Source organism: Boleophthalmus pectinirostris, unplaced genomic scaffold (genome assembly GCF_026225935.1).
Source record: "Boleophthalmus pectinirostris isolate CB_2022bp ecotype Guang Dong unplaced genomic scaffold, ASM2622593v1 HiC_scaffold_20, whole genome shotgun sequence".
In the NCBI taxonomy this organism is placed as follows: domain Eukaryota; kingdom Metazoa; phylum Chordata; class Actinopteri; order Gobiiformes; family Gobiidae; genus Boleophthalmus; species Boleophthalmus pectinirostris.
In genome coordinates this window covers 25,024,361-25,049,890 of record NW_026571153.1, presented here as the reverse complement: position 1 = coordinate 25,049,890, position 25,530 = coordinate 25,024,361, and the positions used below count along the sequence as shown (strand labels likewise).

General features: G+C 43.2%; 1 protein-coding gene across 1 annotated transcript in view; it reads right to left on the bottom strand.

Moving 5' to 3' along the window:
- Positions 1-2,105: 2,105 nt before the first annotated feature.
- Positions 2,106-25,530, bottom strand: part of htr2cl1 (5-hydroxytryptamine (serotonin) receptor 2C, G protein-coupled-like 1) — a 56,791-nt gene continuing 33,366 nt past the window's right edge. Inside the window, 5 exon segments of the mRNA XM_055156199.1 lie at positions 2,106-2,368; positions 2,371-2,683; positions 6,879-7,117; positions 17,123-17,267; positions 19,539-19,702. Of these exon segments, the coding sequence (XP_055012174.1) occupies positions 2,106-2,368; positions 2,371-2,683; positions 6,879-7,117; positions 17,123-17,267; positions 19,539-19,702 (1,124 nt within the window).

Here is a 25,530-nt window from a genome sequence, read left to right as displayed (position 1 = left end):
TGTTATAAAGTGAAACTGTGAGCTGCGTGGGAAGAAGACACCAAGACAGGGAGACAGCGCCAAGCGATCTGCCAATGGATCGTGGACGCCTGGGCTAAGGATCAGTATCAACTGTGGTCTGAGCTTTCACCAAGACCAGAATCATCACTGAACTGCAGGTAACAGTAACCAACACTGACTCTGATAATGACGAGAGGGATGTGGACGTGCTGGACGCTGTAATCACCCAACTGTTTGAACAATTATGAGTTATTGTGAAAACACTAACAATTTATTGCTCTCAGACAGTATTTTTTTTACGCATTACAATTGAACAAAGTTGAGAGTTATTGTGAACGCGTTAAATAAAGTTTGACTCACTTATCTAGCTGTTGTGTTTCGTTTAATGCGCCTTATAGTCCGGTGCTGTTTATTTGTGAAAAAAGTTTGAAAATAGATCATTTAATGACATATAGTGCAGAAAATACGGTATGTCATCAACATAGAAAACTCCATCCAAAACACAGAGATTATTTACGCAGAGGAAGGCGTTTTTTCTGACAGTTTAAACCTTAATTTAAAAAAAATAAAGGCATTGTCATTTATTTTTATTAGTCTAATCATAACTATTGTGTAATTTAGACAAGTTTTGGCCCTTGTTAAATTATGGTTGGTAGGTAAAAAAATATCTTTCTGTCCATTTAAAAATACATTTAAAGCTACCATATGCACGTTTTTTCACCAGTAGATGGCAGATGTGAATCCTGTACATGTTATTACAGATGGTAGCTTTAACTAAACAAAGGTGATGTCATTTATTTTTATTAGTGTTATCATAAATATTGTGCTGCTAGGTAACAGTGATGGAATTACCTCTATGTATGGCACATTTGCCTGTGTCCAACCAGAAAGTAAAATGATACTTCTCAAAAATTTTAAAAACTAAAAGAATTATGTGAGATTTTTTTTGTAAAACCTTGAGTACACTGACGTTAACTATCTTCAGTGGTGAAACATAACAAAATAAAAGTTAAGTACTGTACTTAAGTAGTAGTAATGTGGGTACTTTTTACTTTTACTTCATTACATTTGAGTGCAGGTATCTGTACTTTCTACTACACTACATTTTTGAACAGGACTGAAAAGTGAAAGTATTTTTTTACTCTTGTTTGAAAAGGCTGAGGGTTTTAAACATGTCCATAGTTTGACCAAACAAAAATATACAAATAAAAACAGCTAAAAATATATAGATTCAATTGTTTCAGATGAAAAAAAAAAAAAAACAGAAATCATTATCAAAATCTCTACATTTGAAGCTTTGTAAGACCTCAAAATACTTTTACTCTTTAAGTACATTATTAAACAGGTACTTTAATACTTTTACTTAAGTATTTTTAGTTATTTTTTTGCTCCAATACCTGTACTTTCACTTAAGTACTAAAAGTAATTGAGTACTTCTTCCACCGCTGAATGTTTTAATGAAATGAGTAACAAACCTGTCATGTCACTTCTAACCTGTCATATGCACTTTAAACAGAAGACTGATTTCTTTCTTAGTTAAACACAGTTTTCTTTCCCACCTGACATGTTTTGGACCCCAGGCCTCAGTCGCACCTTTAGCTCTTTGAAATGACACTTCTGTTCTGTGTGTGACCACCAGGGGGCAGTGCTGCTCCACCACTCAGCACAGGTCTGATACATTCCTTCACAACCCCCTTTTCTCTCTTTCTTTTTCTCTCCTCCTCCTCTGTAAATATCCGTTTTACATTTTTCCACCTGGACTTTCCAATTTCCGTGCTCATTTTTAAGTCTGAAAATGATTTTGGTTTGGTTTGCTGGGAGAAAATCCACATGCAACTTGGAGACTTGAACCGGTGACCTTTTGGTAGTAGTGCTCCTCCATTTAAAATCATTGTAATCCACCACTGAATGACGGCAAGCGCTTTGACATGCACTACACCTAAGCATGTTGCACTGACATTTCTAACTCTATATTCAAACTTTTGTCGAAAATCCATTCTCAAAATGTTTAATTCATTTAAAAACATTTAAAGCCATCTGAAGTTGTGATTTTTCCAGAAATATTCAAAATCCAAAAACAAAAAAAAAATCCAAAATTCGTCCAATCACACGGCGCTGGTGAGCTCTCTGGAGGCGGAGCTAGTGCTGGTCAGTTCCCTGTGGGCGGGGCCGTAGCTGATGATTGACAGCTCCGGCTCCAGTTCCGTCTCGGGTTCGGTTTCCGAGAGAACGCCGATGTTTTGACATTCCGAAACGCTGACGCCCCCGAACTGGGTCCCGTCATCCGTGGTGTCCTCGGGATCCAACGCCAGCCGCCCGTTATTCCGCCCGTTCCTGCAGTTACTATTACGGTCCACCCCGCCTTCGTGCCCATGAGCAAGGGCGTGACGGAGTGCGACGGGCAAGGGGGCGGGACCAGGAGCGTCTTTCCCCCCGCGCTGTTGGCTCCCGCTCGGTACCGGCAGCGGATGTAGTTGGAGAAAGCTCTTCGGTAGGTCTTGTTGAAGAGGGTGTAGACCAGAGGGTTGACCCCGGAGGAGATGTAGCCCACCCACACGAAGACGTTGAGGAGGTCGTGGAGGAGAGACTCGTCGCACGAATCCCGACACAAAACTGAAGTGACGTTTGTGATGAAGAACGGACACCACATGATGAGGAAGAGGAAGAAGACTATCCCCAGCACCTGGAACAAACAACAAAAGAACACACATAAAAACATGGAGGAGCAGAGTCATGAAAGGAACTGATACTTTGCTGTGACATCATACTGGGGGTGCTCTGCATGAATCTCTATGGTGGTGTTTAGTTACCATGGTGAGTTTTAAAGGTGTAATGTGTAATTTTTCTGATGGAAAAGTGGCTCCATCCTTGTCTCCATGGAGATATTACTGTTTTGTTTTGTTTATTCCACAGTATGGAAATAAACTTGGCAAATACAACAGACAGGTTAATGGTCAGATCTATGGAGAAGCGAGTCTGCACATCGTAACAGTTCAATTTTTTTTAATGTATTTTGAGCTATAAAATATCTGAAATTGAGTGAATGCAAGAGAGATATGTATAATGCGCTACTGTGGAACATTCCAAGAAAACAAAAGGGTTCCCACTCTTTTTCACTGACAAAATTTGACTTTTTCGTGACCTAAAGTGAATTTTGCATGACTTTACAGCACCTACATGTGTAGAATTGGACATACTTTTAGGGTTAAATATGAAATGTTAACCCTTTCCAATCTCTTTATCATTCGTTCATTTTTTTTTTCCAATATAAAACCAAAAATAAGAAAATGAAAAACAACAACTGTTTTCTTCATTATTTGCTTCCAAAACCAAAATGAAAAAACGGATAATGATTTGTTTTTTTCAGTTTTTGATTTTGTGTTTAAATGAATAATGGAAAAAAAGGGATAACAACCCGTTTACGTGACTTAAACTGCAATGCTGGACTTTTGCGTCGCACATGGACTGAACCAGGACTGAACCAGGTCCAGGGACCAGACCGGATCCAGACCGGGACTGAGACCAGGACTTAGATAGGGACTAGACCAGGACTGAGAACGAGACCAAGACCAGGACTGAGACCAGGACTGAAAACGGTTTAGTCCTGGTTTAGTCCTGGTTTAGTCCTGGTTCAGTCCTGGTTTAGTCCTGGTTCAGTCCTGGTTAAGTCCTGGTTTAGTCCTGGTTCAGTCCTAGTTTAGTCCTGGTTCAGTCCTGGTTAAGTCCTGGTTTAGTCCTGGTTCAGTCCTGGTTTAGTCCTGGTTCAGTCCTGGTTAAGTCCTGGTTTAGTCCTGGTTTAGTCCTGGTTTAATCCTGGTTAAGTCCTGGTTTAGTCCTGGTCAGTCCTGGTTAAGTCCTGGTTTAGTCCTGGTTCAGTCCTGCTTTAGTCCTGGTTTAGTCCTGGTTAAGTCCTGGTTTAGTCCTGGTTCAGTCCTGGTTTAGTCCTGGTTTAGTCCTGGTTAAGTCCTGGTTTAGTCCTGGTTCAGTCCGTAAGCGGCACAAAAGGGAACGGGAAACAGCCGTTATCCATTTTTCCATTATAATGAATAAAACTGTTGTTTTTTTTCATTTTCATATTTTTGGTTTTATATTGAAAAATTTATGAACGAATGATACACAGATTCTTTCCACTCATCTTATGGTTTTGTATTTTTTTTAATATTCAAAATACTGTCTGTGCATTTATTGTCGTCTCTTTTAAACAAAAGGTGCAGACATTTGGAAATAATCATAATAGCCAAATGATAACTTAACAGAACACATGAGAGAGATATGAGAGAGATTCCATGACTTTTCCAAAACTTTCATTGAGTTTACAAAATTCCATGACTTTCCATGACTGTGGGAATCCTGCAAGAAGTAACATCTCCATGGAGACAAACATCTTAGAAGTTACATACTGCAGCTCTGAGATCCTGAATGAATCCTGAAAGTCTGAAAAATACAACATTGATTTAAGAGCCTGTGATCAGTCCCAGTGTTCATTGTCCTGTTTAAGAGTTTGATTTTCAGCAGAAAGGTGAGAGTGACTAACTGAAAAACTCAACTGGAGCTCAGATTCAAGTCTAGCAGGCCTCAGATAGAGCAGTGCTTTCAGTTAGCATCACACCCCCAGGGAATGTTGACAATGACATCAGTTGCAAAGTATCAGTATTCACAACAAACACCAAATGTGTCTGGTGCTCGTCTCATTTTTAAAGTTCGAAATGGTTCTTGATTCTCCACGTTTAATGGATTTTATATGTAAAATCCTTTGGATCATTGGAATAAGCAGAGCGCAGAAACAAAAGGAGGCTGCAGTGTTCAAATGTACCAGGAGTGAATGTAACCAAACGCTTCAGTCGGCCAGAGGCACAAAAACAGAACACGCTGCCAGATCAAAAATGAAATATGCTGCCAGATCAAAAACTCTGGCAACTACTCAACCTTTTTATTGTTTGTTTTATTGTTTTTAAAGCTTTGAATGGGCTGTCCCCACAGTACATCTCAGACCTCATCCAGATTTACACCCCTGTGGGACTTTCCAACCACCCGAAGAGGGCAAGACACCTTTTTTCTGGTTGAGAACCAGTTCTAGATTTACCGCTCAGTCTACTCTCCTCCCCTCACCTATGGTCATGAGCTCTAGGTAATGACCGAAAGGACAAGATCGCAGATACAAGCGGCCGAATGATATGCCTCCGCAGGGTGTATGGGTGCTCCCTTAGACATAGGGTGAGGAGCTCAGTCACAGGGGAGGAGCTCGTAGTAGAGCCGCTGCTCCTCCCTGTTGAGAGGAGCCAGCTGAGGTGGCTCGGGCATCTGTTCCGGAAGCCTCCTGGATGCCCTGGAGAGGTGTTCCGGGCATACCTCACCGGGAGGAGACCCCGGGGAAGACCCAGGACATGCTGGAGGGACTATGTCTCTGGGCTGGCCTGGGAACACCTTGGAGTCCCCCTGGGGGAGCTGGAGAAAATGTGTGGGGTGTGTGTGGTGAAAGAAGTCTGTGAGTTTCGGTTTAGACTGCTGCCCCCATGACCTGGCCCTAGATAAGTGGAAGAAAATGGAAGGATGGTTTTTCTTTTATTTGATTTGACTGGTTTTATTGTTTTAGGACTGCTATGACCAAATTTTAGCAGTTTACCTTTTTGTTGTTTTCATTTCATGATCTCTGTGCAGCACTTTGGAAACTTTTTGTTTGAAAAATGGGATATATATATCCCATTTTTCAAACAAAGCAGTTATATAAAAGCATATATATATATATATATATATATATATATATATATATATATATATATATATATATATATATATATATATATATATATATATATATATATGTGTGTGTATATGTATATATGTATATGTATATGTATATATATATATATATATATATATATATATATATATTAGTGGATAGTATAGTATACTTGATATAGTGGATTTGGATTTGAACCTTTAACCCTCCGTCTCTCCCTCCTTCCTCTCACCTCTTTGTTTTTCCTTGTCTCTCTCTCTTTCTCGCTTACCTTGGATGTCCTCTTCTCGTTGTCTCGTTGGCATCGAGCCCTTGCGTCCACTGCTGCTCTTCCTCCCTCCCTCTCCCCTCTCGCCCTAAACACTCTCTTTCCCTTCCTCCTCTTGCTCTTCCTCTTCCTCTCTCTCTCTCTCCCTCTCACCTTGGACACGTTCTTCTCATTCTTGATTGCCTGCATTATGCCCTCTCTCCTCCATCTCTTTCCTCATGGATGCCCTCTTGCCCTCTCTTCCTCTTGTTCTTTTCTCAATCTCTCTTCTCTCTCCCTCTATCTCTTTCCTCCCTACCTCTCTCTCCCCGTCTATCCCTCACACTTCTAACTCTATATTCAAATCTATTCTCAAAATGTTTAATTCATTTAAAAACATTTAAAGTTATCTGCAGTTGTGATTTACCCAAAAATATTCAAAATCCAAAAAAGAAAATCCAAAATTCATCCAATCACATGAGCTGGTGAGCTCTCTGGAGGCGGAGCTAGAGCTGGTCAGTTCCCAGTTCCCAGATCACCTCCAGTCCCGTCTCAGGTTCAGTTTCGGAGACAATGCTGGTCTTTTGACATTCCGAAACGCTGACGCCCCCGAACTTAGTCCCGTCATACGTGGTGTCCTTGGGATTCAACGCCAACCGTTACTATTATGTTCCACCCTCGCCTTTGTGCCCATGAGCAAGGGTGTGGCAGCAACTGGGAAGTGGGCCGGATCATAAGCGTCTTTCCCCCAACACTACTGGCTCCCGCTCGGTCGCCTTGATTGCCTGCATCACGCACTCTTGCCTTTCTTCTCCCTCGCTCCCCCTCTCTCCTTAAATGCCCTCTTACCCCTCTGACCCCCCCCCCCCCCCCCGCCCTCCCCCCTCTCACCTTGGACGCCCTCTTCTCGTTCTTGATGGCCTGCATCATGCCCTTGCGGCCGCTGCCCCCCTCGCTGCTGCTGCCCCGCGGGTGCCCCGTGGCGGGCGAGGAGAGCTGGGACGCCCCCTCTGAGGACGGGAGGACGCTGATGCTGTCTGCCACCGAGATGCTCCTCAGGATACTGCCCCCATCCGCCCCCCGCAGGCAGCCCAGGGTATTACGCCGACTCTGGGGCAAAGGCCTCAGATCTGACACAACACACAGACAAAGAGAGATGAGAGAAAGACATGAAACTGGCAATTAATGAAGCTGTAGCTGTTTTTTTTTGTTTTTTTTCCATGCATTTGATCAGATATATTGGATAAGCAGTTCTTGAGATCAAAATAAGTCTGCAGTTGTCTGAATCTAAAAGGCACTAACTTTATCTAAGTCATCAACACAGAAAACACCAAAATCCAGAGACAATTCAGTCACATATTTTTCTTAGCTTAGACTTAGACTTGGACAAACATTATAGATCCACAAGGGAAATGATATGGACACAGTCGCTCACACATTATAATATATTACAATAACAATGAGGAAAAAGTGTAAATGGTCATAAGAAATTTTGAATAAGTAGCAAAAAAGAGCAAGAAACTGGTGTCAAATAAGGAGTAATTATATAAATGTAAATGTACAAGTCAAAATAAAACATAAAAGTATAGTAATTTCTCGGGAGTTGTAGGGAGTATTACCTGTTCCCTAAGGGAGAGTTGTTGTACAGTTGTAGGGAGTATTATCTGTTACATAAAGGGTGAGTTGTTGTACAGTTGTAGGGAGTATTATCTGTTACATAAGGGGAGTTGTTGTACAGTTGTAGGGAGTATTATCTGTTACATAAGGTGAGTTGTTGTACAGTTGTAGGGAGTATTATCTGTTACATAAGGGTGAGTTGTTGTACAGTTGTAGGGAGTATTATCTGTTACATAAGGGTGAGTTGTTGTACAGTTGTAGGGAGTATTATCTGTTACATAAGGTGAGTTGTTGTACAGTTGTAGGGAGTATTATCTGTTACATAAGGGTGAGTTGTTGTACAGTTGTAGGGAGTATTATCTGTTACATAAGGGTGAGTTGTTGTACAGTTGTAGGGAGTATTATCTGTTACATAAGGGAGAGTTGTTGTACAGTTGTAGGGAGTATTATCTGTTACATAAGGGTGAGTTGTTGTACAGTTGTAGGGAGTATTATCTGTTACATAAGGGTGAGTTGTTGTACAGTTGTAGGGAGTATTATCTGTTACATAAAAGTGTGAGTTGTACAGTTGTAGGGAGTATTATCCGTTACATAAGGGAGTTGTTGTACAGTTGTAGGGAGTATTATCTGTTACATAAGGGTGGAGTTGTTGTACAGTTGTAGGGAGTATTATCTGTTACATAAGGGTGAGTTGTTGTACAGTTGTAGGGAGTATTATCTGTTACATAAGGTGAGTTGTTGTACAGTTGTAGGGAGTATTATCTGTTCCATAAGGGTGAGTTGTTGTACAGTTGTAGGGAGTATTATCTGTTACATAAGGGTGAGTTGTTGTACAGTTGTAGGGAGTATTATCTGTTACATAAGGAGGAGTTGTTGTACAGTTGTAGGGAGTATTATCTGTTACATAAGGGTGAGTTGTTGTACAGTTGTAGGGAGTATTATCTGTTACATAAGGGGTGAGTTGTTGTACAGTTTGTAGGGAGTATTATCTGTTACATAAGGGTGAGTTGTTGTACAGTTGTAGGGAGTATTATCTGTTACATAAAGGGTGAGTTGTTGTACAGTTGTAGGGAGTATTATCTGTTACATAAGGGTGAGTTGTTGTACAGTTGTAGGGAGTATTATCTGTTACATAAGGGTGAGTTGTTGTACAGTTGTAGGGAGTATTATCTGTTACATAAGGGTGAGTTGTTGTACAGTTGTAGGGAGTATTATCTGTTACATAAGGGGGAGTTGTTGTACAGTTGTAGGGAGTATTATCTGTTACATAAGGGTGAGTTGTTGTACAGTTGTAGGGAGTATTATCTGTTACATAAGGGTGAGTTGTTGTACAGTTGTAGGGAGTATTATCTGTTACATAAGGGTGAGTTGTTGTACAGTTGTAGGGAGTATTATCTGTTACATGAGGATGAGTTGTTGTACAGTTGTAGGGAGTATTATCTGTTCCATAAGGGTGAGTTGTTGTACAGTTGTAGGGAGTATTATCTGTTACATAAGGGTGAGTTGTTGTACAGTTGTAGGGAGTATTATCTGTTCATAAGGGTGAGTTGTTGTACAGTTGTAGGGAGTATTATCTATTCATTACGGTGAGTTGTTGTACAGTTGTAGGGAGTATTATCTGTTCCATCAGGGTGAGTTGTTGTACAGTTGTAGGGAGTATTATCTGTTACATAAGGGGGAGTTGTTGTACAGTTGTAGGGAGTATTATCTGTTCCATAAGGGGGAGTTGTTGTACAGTTGTAGGGAGTATTATCTGTTACATAAGGGGGAGTTGTTGTAATAATAACTAGTTCTGGGACAGTCAGTGTAGACATTTCTACTATCAATAAAATGCCTATGAGTTTGTTTGTTGTTTTTTTTACAGAGTTTCTCTAAAATCCCTGACTGGTGGCAGATCAGTGGACAGGGAGCTGTGTTCACTGGACGACTCCTCATCGTGTTTACAAAGGTGCAACTGTGTGTGTCGATGCTAATGTTCATCTCCTGTTTTCACCTCCAGCAGAACACACCCACTGCTCTGTGCGCACTTCATTCTCCGATTTTATGTATGTCATAGGTTAAATAAAATAAATAAAAATTGGTATAAATAAAAATGTAAAAAAATCCATGGCTCCTTAGAGTGATCTGCAGCTATCCATCGAAGGATCCAACAGCCGTATGACTCTTTCTTTATACTCACAGTCAGCAGACTTGTTCCTTTCATTAAGTTGTTTTAGAGCTTCAGGATAGAGTTTAAAGTCCTTTGATTGATTTATAAAACTCTTAACGGTCTTAGTCATATTTATTTATCTGATCAGCTATGATCATATGAGCCCTCTCGGACTCTCAGGTCCTCAGGTCTCATTTTTTAACTGTCCCAAGAGTCTAAATTAAAACTCATGGTGAGGCGACATTCAGTCAACTGAAGGAGCTGAGGTCCGCTGCGTCTCTTTTTAATTTAGCTTTTAATTGAAACTATACTTGTTTTAAATGAAATTATTATTGTTATTATTATTATTTTACTTAGTCTCCATCCTATTTTAGCTCTCCATTTTTTTTACTATAAACTTTAGGAGTTTTATGTCTCATGTTTATGTCTAAAGGGCTGTATGTATGAATGAAACAATGAGGTGTTTTTTTTCTGCTGCATGTGAAGCACTTTGGGCTACATTTCAAATGTATGAAAAGTGCTTTACAAATAAAGTTTACTGTATTTTCATAGGGCGCGCTCTTAAGCCTCCAACCCCATCAAAAAATGACTGCGCGCCCCACAATCCAGAGCGCCCTATACATGAATCCACTCGGATGTCCAAGCACGACTTCAGAGGATCAAACAGTAAAAGCGAGTGCAATGTGCCACTTCTAGACACAAGTGAACAACTGAGTCACTGCGAACACACCGACAATCCAGCGACCCAGACAGCACCCTCCCTACACGCCACAACTGAACAAAGCCCAGAGTCACCGTGAACGCACCAAACAAAGTCCCACTGACCCATCCAACTGTTGTTTTTCATTTAAAGTCTGGTGTGGTTTATTTGTGAAAAAAGTTTGAGAATAGACCATTTTATGACAGTGCACCTTATAATCCAGAGCGCCCTATAGTGGAGAAAATACAGTAATTGATTGATTGATTGATGAATATTGCATTTTAAAATGTGATGATCTACATAATGATTTACGGTCAGGCCCATCAACAGAAATCTGGGGGCCTGGGGCAAGAATTCTCACACGGGACCCCCCAAAATATTAATTAATAGGCAGAGGTTCCAAATTTGGGCCCTTAAAGGTTGTATGGAGGATTTTTTTTGGTTTCAAATTGTCAATGATAGATTATAGAGATGCAGTAGACCAAAAAAAAGAGAATAAAAATTCATCAACTCTGGACGTGGTGGGGCTAAACATTTGCCAATAGATAACGACACTGCCTCGTTATCTGTTAGCTGACAGGCTGTCAATCAAACTCCCTACGTTTCTAGTGTAACTGACTTGCCTGCGCACCGCCGGTACGTGGTTTACGTACGACTGTCACGCAGTCCACAGACGCAAGACCGCACAGACGCTGTTTACTCCACCAACGCAACAGTTCTTAGCGGCTTTTTTTGACCTATATCTTCCTCGCAGTTCGCACAAAGTTTGTTGCAATGGCGACAAGAATCCAGGAGCAGTTAGCCGCAAAAGAAAGTCCGTTTTTGAGGTCGCTGAAAGAAGAAGACAAGGGGAAAAGCAGCGAAGCCAAACTAAGGTGATTCTTGAAGATTCATTCCAGCGATGGCGCAACTGAAGCAGACGCAGGGTCTAAAGACTGACGCACTGGTCGCCAAATTACTCCTGGACAGGTCACTTCTGCTTATTATGAAAACGTACTTTATTTCCAAGAGCTAGACAAACGTTTTTCAGGACACGAAAGCGATATCCTATGTCTGAAAACGTTAATTTTCAATGCAAAGAAAGAGTCCGCTTGCTGCTGCGTGTTGTAGCTAGTTCATTCGCACTGAATCTCCGCGCAACCTTCTCTGCACCCCTTTCCTGCTCCTGTCCCCGCTGCCCGATCCGCTCTTCCCCCTGCTCCTCACTTCTCCGTCTTGCCTAACCAACACTGTAGTTAGTTGTTTACAAGTCATGTGCAGCACCGGCTGTAAACAAACCTGTTTCTGGCGTAAGGAGGAGGCGGGAGGAGGCGTTTCTACGTAGGAGCTGTAGGGGAGGGGGGTGGTTTCACGCATGCGCAACATTTGAAAAAGGACAAACAGTCGCTGGATTTCTCGTTCCTTGGAAAATCCTCTATACAACCTTTAAGACAACAGACCCCTTCACATTTTTCTATATCAGTTTTCCACCTTCAAGACTCTCAAAGCTCTTTTACATCAAGGAACCACTCTCCCATTCACACACCGGCGTACGCAGACACTAGGGGGCGAGGGGGTGGTTAAGTGTCTTGCCTAAGCACACAACAACAGCATTCATCTGTGGGGAATGAAATCACACTGCCAACCTGTGGGCCAATGGACAAACAGTCTACCAACGGAGCTACTGTCCCCCCTTTCAGCATACACAAGCACAATATGTCTTCTTTAAATATTCATTAGGCTCCAAAATTCACATTAGTACAAACTCAAAAAGATATATGTCTGTGAAAAGGGGCAATGTAAGATTCATTTGCATATACAGGTTCTTTCAATCCTGCACTTTACTTTGAATTCACGTACCAGTACTAGTGTTTTGGAGAAGGTCACATATGCCCACAGCTGAACACGAAATACAAAAGTTTCCTCTGGTGCCGTGAAACCTTGAAATCCCTCCTTACCCCGAGAAACTCTGCACCCATGGGTGACACAGCGCCGATGGGTGAGTCTGGGCGATCGTGTTAACAAAGACTTTGACCTTTTACAGTGATGCAAACAAGGCACCAAAACGCACAAGGATGACATCACATCTACCTCCTCTGTGCAAGTTTATATTCATGTTTTATAAAGTTATTGCTCTGCTCAGTGAGAATATAATAAAGTAAATTAAAGTACTCAGAAAAGTACAATTTATTTAAGTGACTCAAGTAAAAGTACTGACTACAGCTTGACCCAAATGTTTTCTTTTGCGCTGTAGCGTCTCTAAACTCCAGAATCAAATCTCAGAGCTGGAGCAGAAGTTAATTGAATTTTGAGTTAAAGACGCTCTGGTCCTTATCAGATCGGCAGCAGGTCACAGCGTTATGGAACACACACGAGAAATGGCATTCACACTTTCATCTCCACAAACAGGATTAAAGCAGGACTAAACCTGGACTAGACTAGGGCTAATCAAGGACTAAACCAGGACTAAACCAGGATTAAACCAGGACTAGACAAGAGACTAAACCAGGACTAGACCAGGATTAGACCAGGGCTAAACAAGAACTAAACTAGACAAGGGCTAATCCAGGACTAAACCAGGACTAATCCAGGACTAAACCAGGGCTAATCAAGGACTAATCCAGAACTAATCCAGGACTAAACCAGGGCTAATCAAGGACTAATCCAGAACTAAACCAGGACTAATCCAGGACTAAACCAGGGCTAATCAAGGACTAATCCAGAACTAAACCAGGACTAGACAAGAGACTAAACCAGGACTAGACCAGGATTAGACCAGGGCTAAACAAGAACTAAACTTGACAAGGGCTAATCCAGGACTAAACCAGGACTAATCCAGGACTAATCCAGGACTAAACCAGGGCTAATCAAGGACTAATCCAGGACTAAACCAGGACTAATCCAGGACTAATCCAGGACTAATCCAGGACTAAACCAGGGCTAATCAAGGACTAATCCAGAACTAAACCAGGACTAATCCAGGACTAAACCAGGGCTAATCAAGGACTAATCCAGAACTAAACCAGGACTAATCCAGGACTAAACCAGGACTAATCCAGGACTAAACCAGGGCTAATCCAGGACTAAACCAGGGCTAGACCAGGGCTAATCAAGGACTAAACTAGGATTAAACTACGACTAAACCAGGGCTAAACCAGGGCTAAAACAGGACTAAATCAGGACTACATCAGGACCAGACCAGGACCAGACCAGGGCTAAACCAGGAATAAACCAGAACAAACCCAGGAATAAACTAAACCAGAACTAAACCAGGATTAAATGAGGACTAAACCAGGACTAAACCAGAACTAGACCCGGGCTAAACCAGGACTAAACCAGAACTAAGACAGGATTAAATGAGGACTAAACCAGGACTAAACCAGAATTAGACCTGGGCTAAACCAGGACTAAACCAGGACTATGCCAGGATTAGACCAGCACTAAACTGGGGCAAGACCAAGACCAGGACTAAACCAGGACTAAACCAGGACTAAACCAGGACTAAACCAGGACTAGACCAGGACTAAACCATGAATAGACCAGGCTTAAACCATGAATAGACCAGGACTAGAGCGTTACTGAACACACCGATGAGAAATGGCAGTCGCAGTTTAATCTCCAGAGACACAGAAATAGCTGCAGAGATACACGAGGTTCAATTTGAGAAGAGCGTGGAGGTCTGCGGAGGTTTGTGATTAAACCCAGACAAAACAAAATCAAATCAAATCATAATCCCACACCAGAAAAAGATCAGAAAGGTTTCAAATTCATTATCACAATCGCAGTGGCTTAGGTGGTAGAGCAGAAGTCGCCATAAAACCAAAAAATAAAATGGTATTGAGTATTTCATTATAGTTTTAAAGGTCCTGTATTATGAAACATTTACTTGTGTGAGCTTTGTCTCCATGGAGATACTGTTGCTCGGTCTGGTTTGTCCTGGTATGGCATTAAACATATCCATCTTCCTTTTTCTTGACCTAATTTTTTTTTTTTATTGACCTAAACACTTGCATTCTTACTGTGAGTGAGCTTGCCTCTTCACAGATCTTGCGTGTAACTTGACCCTGTGGCATTACCTGCTGTTTCCTTAGAAATAAATAAGTGTGATGTCGTACTCGTAGGGGTGGCAGAGGCAGAATTTTCACAAGATGAGGCGAGGCACAAGATTTTGAAGCACTTTCCAATCAGATCAAGTCACAGTTTTGGTCTCATGCTTTTGAATTGGTTTAATTTCTTGATATATTGTGTTGTGAATGGGTTTTGTGTGTTGGTAGAATTATAAAAATGACAAAATTAAGTCATTTTCATTATCTGCTTTTGATGGATTAAACAACCTTTATGCTTTAAACACCAATTCCACACACGCATCACCACTGATGATTACAATATACTCAATATAGGCCTACAATATGTTATAACACTTCATTTTAAACTTTTATGTCACTCAGCTCCTCTCCCTGAAAACTGCCTGTGTCATACACGCTCAGTGCAGACAGACACAGACAGAGGAGGAGCGCTTCTCTCTCTTCTTTCTCACTTTGAAGAGAGAGAAGCGCTCTTCAAAGTGAGCTGAGTTATTATGGATGAAGAAAGCTGAAATATCTCTTTGTATATATTTTTCAAACAATGTTTAAGTGTGGAAAACACTGCCTGTTCCACATTGTCCATGGGTGAATTAGATGTGGGTGTCTTTGATTATATTATTTTGTGATCTTTTTAAACCAACTTTAGCACTGATTATGCTTCACTGCTTCACTCACACAGAGTTCATACACAATTTTCGTATGACGAGGAGAACGTTTGTGTACATTTATGAGCACCTACTTGCCTCACTATTATGCACATTGTTTTATTTTATTTATTTTTTTTATATATATTTATTGTCTGTTTTTCCCCATTGTTCTTGAGACATGCACATCTCTATTTATTTGAATTATGGTGGATTGGAAACTTGTCTTCCTGGCCTACTAGATAACCAGAACTGAAAGTAGTCTTATTTTTCCCAGTACAATTACATTTTTGTTTACATTCATTACACATGATTTTTCCTTATGATTATTGTTTAAAAGTAAACTACTCTCATTTAATGTCATATTAAGAGAAAATCTAATTGCTCTGAGACCTCAGCCATTAGTGACACTGAGGGCAATCGGTTGGGGGCCCCTCTAGGTTTGGGGGCCCTAAGCAGCCACCTACTTTTGCCTAATGGTAGCGCCGCCTCTGCCTACTAGTACCACATGTCTTCAGGAAACATGTCTTCAGTGGCCTACTTCAGTTGGCCTTGGGCTGTATTGACTAGCTTGTTAATTCACAACAGCTGACCAGGTGGGATGAATGTGACCTGGCCATTCAGACTCAAGTCGCATGTCAAAAGATTGGATATGTATCGGTTTTAGGAGCACATATGGGTCCAGTCAAGTGGTAAAGGAGGGAAACGGGCAGATTTTTGACATTCAAATGTCTCTTATTCAGAAACTAGAGGGACTATTGAAATAAGTAAAGTATCAGAATGTAAAGAGTTACACTCCAACAGGGTCAAGTTAAACCTGTGATATTCTTTCAAGTTGTTGACAAAAAATTTAAAAACTCATGTCGGTAACAGAGGGAATGAAATATGCAGCACTTTTTGGGCAATAAATCCAAACAGTGATAACTCTTGGTTCTCACTTACCATATCCTTAACAAACTGGTTTGAATATTTGCTTCATATAGTTTTCTACCATATGGTACAAGATTAGGTTGAAAAACCTCTTACTTTTTGAGTCATGAGATTTTTTATTAAGAAAGGTCATGGTAACGGAGGGAAAAGTAACGGAGGGAAAATTGTTCAAGCAAGTAGAAGGTGCATGATTTTACATAATTTGTCAGCTTTTTTCTTCTGAATACTTTAATATTACTTCAAAATGAAAGGAAACTATTTCTATAAAATATGTCAGTCCTTCTAAGCAAATTTTTATCATTTTAAATACTTTTTTTTTTTTTTTAATCCTGTACCTTCATCAACAGTTCAAAGATCAAATAACACAAGATATGATGAAATACATCCATTTATTGACATGATTTTTGGGTCTGTGAAATTTGGGAAATAATTTTTGTTCCATGTTTCATACATGGTCTGTTTAAAACATATGTGACTTTAGAACCAAAAATGGTACAGAAAAAAGGTCAACAGTTTCATAAACTAGAGTACATATGTATCTGTTCAATACATTTTTATATCAGATGCATTAACTTGAATGTTTGGCCTTGATGTTTACTTCTGCTTGACTGGGCACATATCCAAGTGTCCTGGGTCACATTTGATCAGATCTGTGTCGTTCAGACTGTCATTAAAAGATCAGATACAGGAGCATAGAGACGAAAAAATCAGATTTGGCTCACTTCAGGCTGCAGTCTGAACGTTGTGGAGGAGCAACATTCCAGAGCAAATGTACAGATGGAGGATCAAATCTTGCGTGACAGTTTTTCCCATGTGCACACAGTTTGATGGTAATTTGATCTCGCAGCATCACTACATACTGTGTAACATCTCCATGGAGAGAAGCAGGTGGGAAAGGTTACGCAGTGCACCTTTAAAGCACTTAAGAATCAATTTTGTGTAATATAGGACCTTTAATAGGCTGCAGTCTCCACAAAAGTCCTGAATAGATTTTGGTTGAGTGGAGAGAAGGAGGCGTGAGTGAGGTGTACCTTCTGGGGGGGCCAGGGTGTTGATCTGGGGGATGGAGAAGGTGGGAGGGGGCTGCAGGCTGGAGGTCAGGGCCGACTGATGAAGAGGCTGCTGAGAGGAGCTCCTGGTCTCAGACAAGAAGACTGTGGCCTGTCTCTGGAGCACCTGAGGACGGAGAGACAGAGAGAGGGAGGGGAGGAGGAAGAGAGGAGGGAGGGGAGAGGGAGAGAGGTGAGAGAAGTGTGGAGGAGGGAGGAGGGAGGGACAGAGAGGAGGAACAGAGACAGAGAGAGAGGAGGGGAGGAGAAGAGGGAGAGAGGGGAGAGGAGAGAGAGAGGTGAGGAAGATGAGCAGAAGGGAGAGGGAAGAGGAAGAGAGAAAGAGGAGAGAGAAAGAGGAGGGAGAAGGAGAGAGAGGAGGAGCGACAGGAGGAGCGACAGGAGGAGGAAGAGAGAGACGAGAAGAGAGAGAGAAAGAGAGAGAGAGGGGAGGAAGATGAGGAGGAGGGAGGAAGAGAGAGAGGAGGAATAGAGAGAGGGAGAGGAGGAGGGAAGAGAGAGCGAGAAAGAGAGAGAGAGAGAGGTGAGGAAGATGAGCAGAAGGGAGAGGGAAGAGGAAGAGAGAAAAAGAGATAGGAGGAGGAGGAGAGAGAAAGAGGAGAGAGGGGAGAACAGAGGAGGGCGAGAGAGGAGAGAGAAAGAGGAGGGAGAAGGAGAGAGAGGAGGAGCGGCAGGAGGAGGAAGAAGAGAGAGACGAGAAAGAGAGAGAGAAAGAGAGAGAGAGGGGAGGAAGATGAGGAGGAGGGAGGAAGAGAGAGAGGAAGGAATAGAGAGAGGGAGAGGAGGAGGGAAGAGGGAGAGAGGAGAGGGGCGGGAGAAGGGTGGAGGAGGAGGAGGGAGGGACAGAGAGGGGGTGGAGATGGAGAGAAGGATGAAAGAGAGAGAGGGGAGGAAGATGAGCAGAAGGGAGAGGGAAGAGGAAGAGATAGGGGGAGGAGGAGTGACGGGAGGAGGGAGAGGAGGAGGAGAGGGAGAGAAAGAGGAGAGAGAGAAAGAGGAGAGAGAGGAGAGAGGGGAGGAAGAGAGAGGAGAACAGAGGAGGGCGAGAGAGGAGAGAGGGGCAGAGAACAAGGGGAGGAAGAGGAGGAAAGAGGGGAGATGGAGAGGAGGATGAAAGAGAGAGGAGCGTGAATTAGAAGGGGGAGAAGAGAAAGAGAGAGAGAGAGAGATGAGGAGAGAGAGAGGAGGAAGAGAAAGAGATGGGGGAGGCGGAGAGCGAGAGAAAAGATTGGAGGAAGAGAGGGAGTGGAGAGAGTGAAGGAAGAGAGAGGAGAGAGAAAGACAGAGGGGAGGAGGAGAGAGAGGAAAATAGACAGGAGGAGGAAGAGAGAGAGAGAGAGAGAGAGAGAGAGAGAGAGAGAGAGGAGGAAGAGGAGGAGGAGGGAGAGGAAAGAGAGAGGAGAAAGAGAATAAAATGGAGAGGAGGAGAGAGAGAGGACAGATTGGAAGAAGAGAGGGAAGGAAGAGAGAGGAGAGAGAAAGAGAGGGGGAGGAGGAGAGAGAGGAGAAGCGATAGGAGAGAAGAGAGAGAGAAGGAGAGAGAGAGAGAAAGAGAGGAAGATGATGAGGAGGGCAAGGAAAGAGACAGAAGGAAAAGAAAGAAATGGGGAGGAGGAGAGAGAGATGAGAAAATGGAGGAAGAGAGGGAGGGGGGAGAGGGTAGGAAGAGAGAGGAGAGAGAGAGAAAGAGAGAGGGGAGGAGAGAGAGGGAAAGAGGAGGGAGAGGAGGAGGAGGGCGAGGAAAGAGAGAGCAGGAAGAGAGAGAAAGAGATTTGGGAAGAGGAGAGAGAAGGAGGAGCGACAAGAGGAGGGAGAGAGAGAGAGGAGAGAGGGGGGATGTAGACGGAGAGAGAAGGAGGGAGAGAGAGGAGAACAGAGGAGGGAGAGAAAGGAGAGAGGGACAGAGAAAGAGGAAGAGGAAGGGGAGGAGAGAGAGGGGAGATAGAGGAGGATGAAAGAGAGAGAAAGAGGAAGATGAGGAGGGAGAGGAAAGAGAGAGGAGGAAGAGAGAGAAAGAGATACGGAGAGGAGAGAGAGAGAAGAGATTGGAGGAAGAGAGGGAAGGAAGAGAGAGGAGAGAGAAAGACAGAGGAGGAGGAAGAGAGAGATGGGAAAGAGAGAGAGAGAGAGGAGGAAGAGGAGGAGGAGGGTGAGGAAAAAGAGAGACAGGAAGAGAGAGAAAGAGATGGGGGAGGAGGAGAGAGAGGAGGAGAGATGAAGTGAGGAGGAGAAGAGAGGGAGAAGAGGAGGAAGAAGAAAAAAGTAGAGAAGAAAGATGAATACAAGCGTTGTTGGTCCTGTGTAGGAGAACTTTAAACCCTAACTTGAAGATGAGAGCTTCAGACAGAGCAGTGCCTCCAGCTAGCGCGCGTGGTACCTGTATTGTGAGGCAGTAGGTGACCACCATGATGACGAGGGGGATGAAGAAGGCGACGAAGGAGCCGATGAGCATGAACCTCTCCTCGTTCAGGACACAGCTCCCGTTCACAAACACCTTGTCCTCATTATGAAGCCCGATCACAGGGATGGGCATAGACACACCTGCAACACACACACGCAAGGTCACACGCAAGGTCAGGAGAGAACTGGACCAGGACCAGACCAGGACCAGACCAGGACCAGACCAGACCAGGACTAACCAGGACTAGACAGGACTAGGACCAGGACCAGGACTAGACAGACAGACCAGGACCAGACTAGACCAGACCCAGGACTAGACCAGGACCAGACCAGACCAGGACTAGACCAGGACTAGACCAGGACTAGACCAGGACCAGGACCCAGGACTAAACCAGGACTGAACCAGGACCAGGACTAGGACTAGACCAGGACTAGACCAGGACTAGGACCAGGACCAGGACTAAACCAGACCAGGACTAGACCAGGACTAAACCAGGACCAGGACTAGACCAGGACTAGAACCAGGACCAGGACTAGACAGGACAGACAGACTAACCAGACCACTAGACCAGACTAAACCAGACTAAACCAGACTAGACCAGGACTAGACCAGGACTAGACAGGACTAAACCAGGACTAGACCAGGACTAGACCAGGACTAGACCAGGACTAAACCAGGACTTAGAACCAGGACTAGACCAGGACTAGACCAGGACTAGACCAAGACTAGACCAGGACTAGACCAGGACTAGACCAGGACTAGACCAGGACTAGACAGGACTAAACCAGGACTAGACCAGGACTAGACCAGGACTAGACCAGGACTAAACCAGGACTAAACCAGGACTAGACCAGGACTAGACCAGGACTAAACCAGGACTAGACCAGGATTAGACCAGGACTAGGACTAAACCAGGACTAGACCAGGACTAGACCAGGACTAGACCAGGACTAAACCAGGACTAGACCAGGACTAGACCAGGACTAGACCAGGACTAGACCAGGACTAAACCAGGACTAGACCAGGATTAGACCAGGACTAGACCAGGACTAGGACTAGACCAGGACTGAACCAGGACTAGACCAGGACTAAACCAGGACTAGACCAAGACTGAACCAGGACTAAATCAGGACTAGACCAGGACTAGACCAGGACTAAACCAGGACTAAATCAGGACTAGACCAGGACTGAACCAGGACTGGACCAGGACTGAACCAGGACTAAATCAGGACTAGACTAGGACTAGACCAGGACAAAACTAGAACTAAATAGGACTAAACCAGGACTAGACCAGGACTAGACCAGGACAAAACTAGAACTACATCAGCACTGCCCTGGGATTGAACAGGTTTTTACTCTGACTTGAGTAACTTGGACAACTACTTTGTACTTGTGCTTACTGTATTTTTCGGACTATAAGTCACACTTTTTTCGTGGTCTTGGTGTTTCCTGTGACTTATACTCTATACTCCGTGTGATGTTTCTATTAACATTTTCACACTGAAGCCACGAGAGGCTCTGGGCTTGTGTGTCAGTATTATTCCTGTAACTGTTTCACTTCACTCTACTGCGCATGTCTCCTGCAGAAAGAGCCTCTGTTCTGTCTGTATCGTCTCAGTCGGTTGCACCATTACTTCTGTAACACTGAACAATTTAACAATTAAACAAACTTATAAAGACGACTGAGAAGACTGAACAGAAAATCATATTTTGCAGATTACAAGCTGCAAGTACCGAAATCTGAGAAAGTTTGGAGTGAGCGAGAAACTTCTGACGCCGAGAGGATGCACCATGAAACTTTCCTGGAAGTCACTGGATGAATCGACAAGGCCTGGACTTCAGAGACACTGAAACCATCCTGTCGGGATTCAGAAAGGCTGGAATAATTCTAACTGGAACTGATGCTGAGTCTGACGACAGCGACACAGAAGAGGAAGCGGCGTCTGTTTACCTCTGGAGGTCGTGGAGTTGCTCAGAAGTGACACAGAGGAAGAAGAATTGAATGGATTTAGTGATTTGGAGTGAGATGAAGAGTTTGATTAACTTGTTCTGTTGTTTATGTTATATTTATCTGAAGAACTGTTCATATGTGACGTTAACAGTCTGTTGTTCTCTGTTCTATTGTTTTTACTAGAACTTGACTTTCAAGATGAAATGTCGGTTCCTTGTCTCAGTTTTTATAAAATAAATTGCGACTTTATAGTCCAGTGCAACTTATATATGTGTTTTTTTCTTCTTCATTACACATTTTTTGGCTGGTGCGACTTATACTCCGGAGTGACTTATAGTCTGAAAAATATGGCACTACTTCAATATTCAATATATTATTTTGCAATAATGTCACTCTTCCCTGGGTTGTGACGGCTCTACCTCTGCTTATACTAAACAGGACCACAACAAGACCAGAAAAGGACATCAGCACATTGTAGAATCTACTCGGATCTGGAGAACTCTGTGGTGGAATTTGCTGTGTAACTGTCAGATTGCAGATTTGTAGACCTGGTTTATGGTTCATTTCTCTGTAATTACTGGACCTATCCACATGGAACAAAAACTGACACAACGTTCAGCATCTTCTCCGTCCGTATAAATAAACAAAAGTGATTTTTTTTTCACAATAGCTTCAGAAAGTGGTGCTATTACTCAACCCCGAAGACGTGAGCATGTCCACTCAACATATACTGGTAAATTGCCGTCACAGGAAATACAGCGTTTTCTCAGAAGATCACGTCAGCGTTATTTTCTGTTTATATCGTCTTTTTGTCGTCTTGTTTCTGCCTGCTTCTCTGTTTTCTCTCTTTCAATCATGTCAGTGCAGTGTGCAGCCTCCTCCTCACTTCCCGTGATTCTCTGGAAGTGCAAGATCGGATGAAAAAAAAAAAAAAAGTGGATCCTGTAGCTTCAACAAAACTTCAACAAAACACTAAACCGTAAAGAGAATTCAACCTGACAAGAATAAATTGAGTTCAGTTTTACAATGGAGAGAGACTGCCTATTATTGTTAAAGGTGCACTGTGTAACTTTTCTGGTGGAGGGTCCGTCATCTGCTTGGGATGTTCCACAGTACGGCATTAAACAAATACTGTATATCTTATTTTGTCTTTCATTTACAGGTGTTTTTATTCCTCGAAACTACAGCGAAAACATGCGTTCTTACTGTGAGCGCGCCCACTTCTCCACAGATCTGACCTGTAACGTGGCCCGGTGATGCTGTGTGCTTGTATCCATGGAGACAGTTAAAATAAAAGCCGTACTGTGGAACATTCCAGGAGCAAACACATGAACGGAGCAGTTTGTTTTTCTGTCGTATAAGAAAACAGGAGGAGGAGAAGAGAGAGAAAGAGAGAGGGGAGGAGTGGGGATGCAGATAGAGAGATGGAGAGAGAGGTCAGAGGGAGAGAGGAGAGGAGAAGGGAGAGGAGAGAGAGAGAGGAGGAGAGAGAGAGAGAGAAGGAGAGGAGGGAGAAAGAGAGAGAGAGAGAGAGAGGAGAGAGAGAGAGAGAGAGAGAGAGAGAGAGAGAGAGAGGAGAGAAGAGAGAGAGAGAGGAGGAGAGTGAGAAGAGGAGAGTGGAGAGAGAGAGGAGAGAGCGAGAGAGAGAGAGAGGAGAGAGAGAGAAGAAGAGGAGAGGAGAGAGAGAGGAGGAGAGAGAGAGAGAGAGAGAGAGAGAGGAGAGAGAGGAGAGGAGGAGAGAGAGGAGAGAGAGGAGAGAGAGAGAGAGAGAGGGAAGAGAAGGAGAGAGAGAGGAGAGAGGAGAGAGGAAGAGAGAGGAAGAGAGGAGAGAGAGGAGAGGAGAGAGAGGAAGAGGAGAGAGAGGAAGAGAGAGGAGAATGGAGTAGAGGAGGGAGAGGGGGGGATGGAAAGATAGAGAGAGAGGGCGGAGGGAGAGAGGAGAAAGGAGAGGTGAGAGAGAGGACAGACGCAGAGAGTAGGAGAGAGACGGAGGAGAGAGAGGAGGGAGGGAGAGAAGAGAGAGAGGAGGGAGGAAGGAAGGAGGAGAGAGATGAAGAGAGAGGAGGAAAGGTCAGAGAGAGAGGAGAGAGAGGAGAGAAAGAAGGAGGGAGAAAGGAGAGAGAGAGAGAAAGAGAGAGGGAAGGAGAGGAGAGTGGGGCAGAGGAGGAGAGAGGGGGGGATGGAGAGATGTAAAGAGAGGACAGAGGAGAGAAGAGGGAGGGAAAGGAAAGGGAGGGAGAAAGGAGAGAGAAAGAGAGGAGGAGAGAGGTGAGAGAGAGGAGGAAAGGGCAAAGGGAGAGAAGAGGGAGGTAGAAAGGAGGGAGAGAGGAGAGAAGAGAAAGAGAGGAGGAGAGAGGGGAGGAGTGGGGATGCAGATGCAGAGATGGACAGAGAGGAAAGAGGGAGAGAGGAGGGTTGGAGAAGAGAAAGGAGAGCAGAGAGAGAGAGGGAAGGAGAGATGGAGAGAGGACAGAGGGAGAAAGGAGAAAAGAGAGGAGAGAGACGGGATGGAGAGAGTAGGAGAAAGGAGGAGAGATAGCAGAGAGAAGCAGGTAGAGAGGAGTAGGCGGAGAGCTGGAGAGCGAGGGATGGACGGAGAGAGAGGAGAGTAGTTTGTTTTTCTATCACAAAGAGGTAAAGGAGCTAACAGGAGGTTTCACAGCTAAGCCCGGCTCATTGATCGTATAAGTCCTTTATACTGCAATCACAGCACTGCAGAAGAGATAGAGAGAGAGAGAAGGACGGAGAGAAGAGGAGAGGCAGAGAGAGAGAGAGAGAGATAGTGGGGAAAAAGTGTGTGCAGAGAGAAGAAGAGACGAGTGTGGGTTTAATCAGATGTCATCGAACCGGGGATTTCTAAAGAGACTGAGCGAAAAGAGAACGAGAGAGAGCGAAAGACAAGGAAGGAAAGAGAGAAAGAAAACAGAGTAGGAGAGAGAGAGGGATGGGTCGATAGATTTCTCTAAAAGATAAAATGGCATTATGGTTTGTGTGATTGTGCCGTTTGAAAAGAAAAACACGGAGGAGGAGCTCAGACTCAGACAAATGAGTTTGGAATACAAATGCATCTTTTATTTAAGCTATTATGAAACGGACGGGAACGGGATAATTAAAGGTCCCGTATTACATAAAATTGACTCTTGTGAGCTTTAAGTCAAGTTATAATCTTATTTACTGGTCAAAAACAACCTCGGAATTAATGTTTAAAAAGTAAACAGTTCATTCAGTGATGGTTTATGGGTTTGAAAACTGCACAGAAGTTTGGAGTTTTATCTATGACGTCACAATCCAGGCAAACTCTCTGTGGAGAATGTTCCGAAATATGGTTTTAACTTTCTATTTCCATCTAATTGTATAGTTACAATTGTACAGTGTTACGTTGTTTTCTGATCTGTTATAATGTTCTTTCCTCATCACAGATAGACCTGGACTTGTGTGGAAACGCTCTGTTCCACCTTGTGATGTCATGAAGCATTAAGTTAACAGCTCCTTTTTTACCTTTTGTTCAGTAGAGACTGAAAATTTCAAAGCTGAAATCATTATTCTATCAAAGTTGTGCGGAGTTTAAAAACACAGTGGAGCACTTCCTGTATCACCACGTGACATCACAAGGTGGAACAGAGTGTTTTCTGTTTGAGAGAAGAAAACTATGCATAATTTGTATTTGTATTCATTTGTATTTGTATATAGTTATATATTAAAGGGACAATGTATATTAAAAGACAAGATAAGACAAGATATACACCGGTGTGACTTATAATATACTTATAATTATAATTAAAATGTTCACACTGACAGCCATGAGAGGGCGCTCTAGGTTTGTGTGTCAGTATCTGCTACTCACTTACTTCTCTTGCAGAAAGAGCCACTGTCCTGCTGCAAGTAGTGAAATATTCAGCCAAAAACGGTAACTGAGCAGCAGAAAGAAAGTTTGGAGAAACTTATGAGGGACTGGTGGAAAGCAGGGATGGAGAACACTGCTCCACAGTAACCGGGAGGATGCACCATGCAACTTTC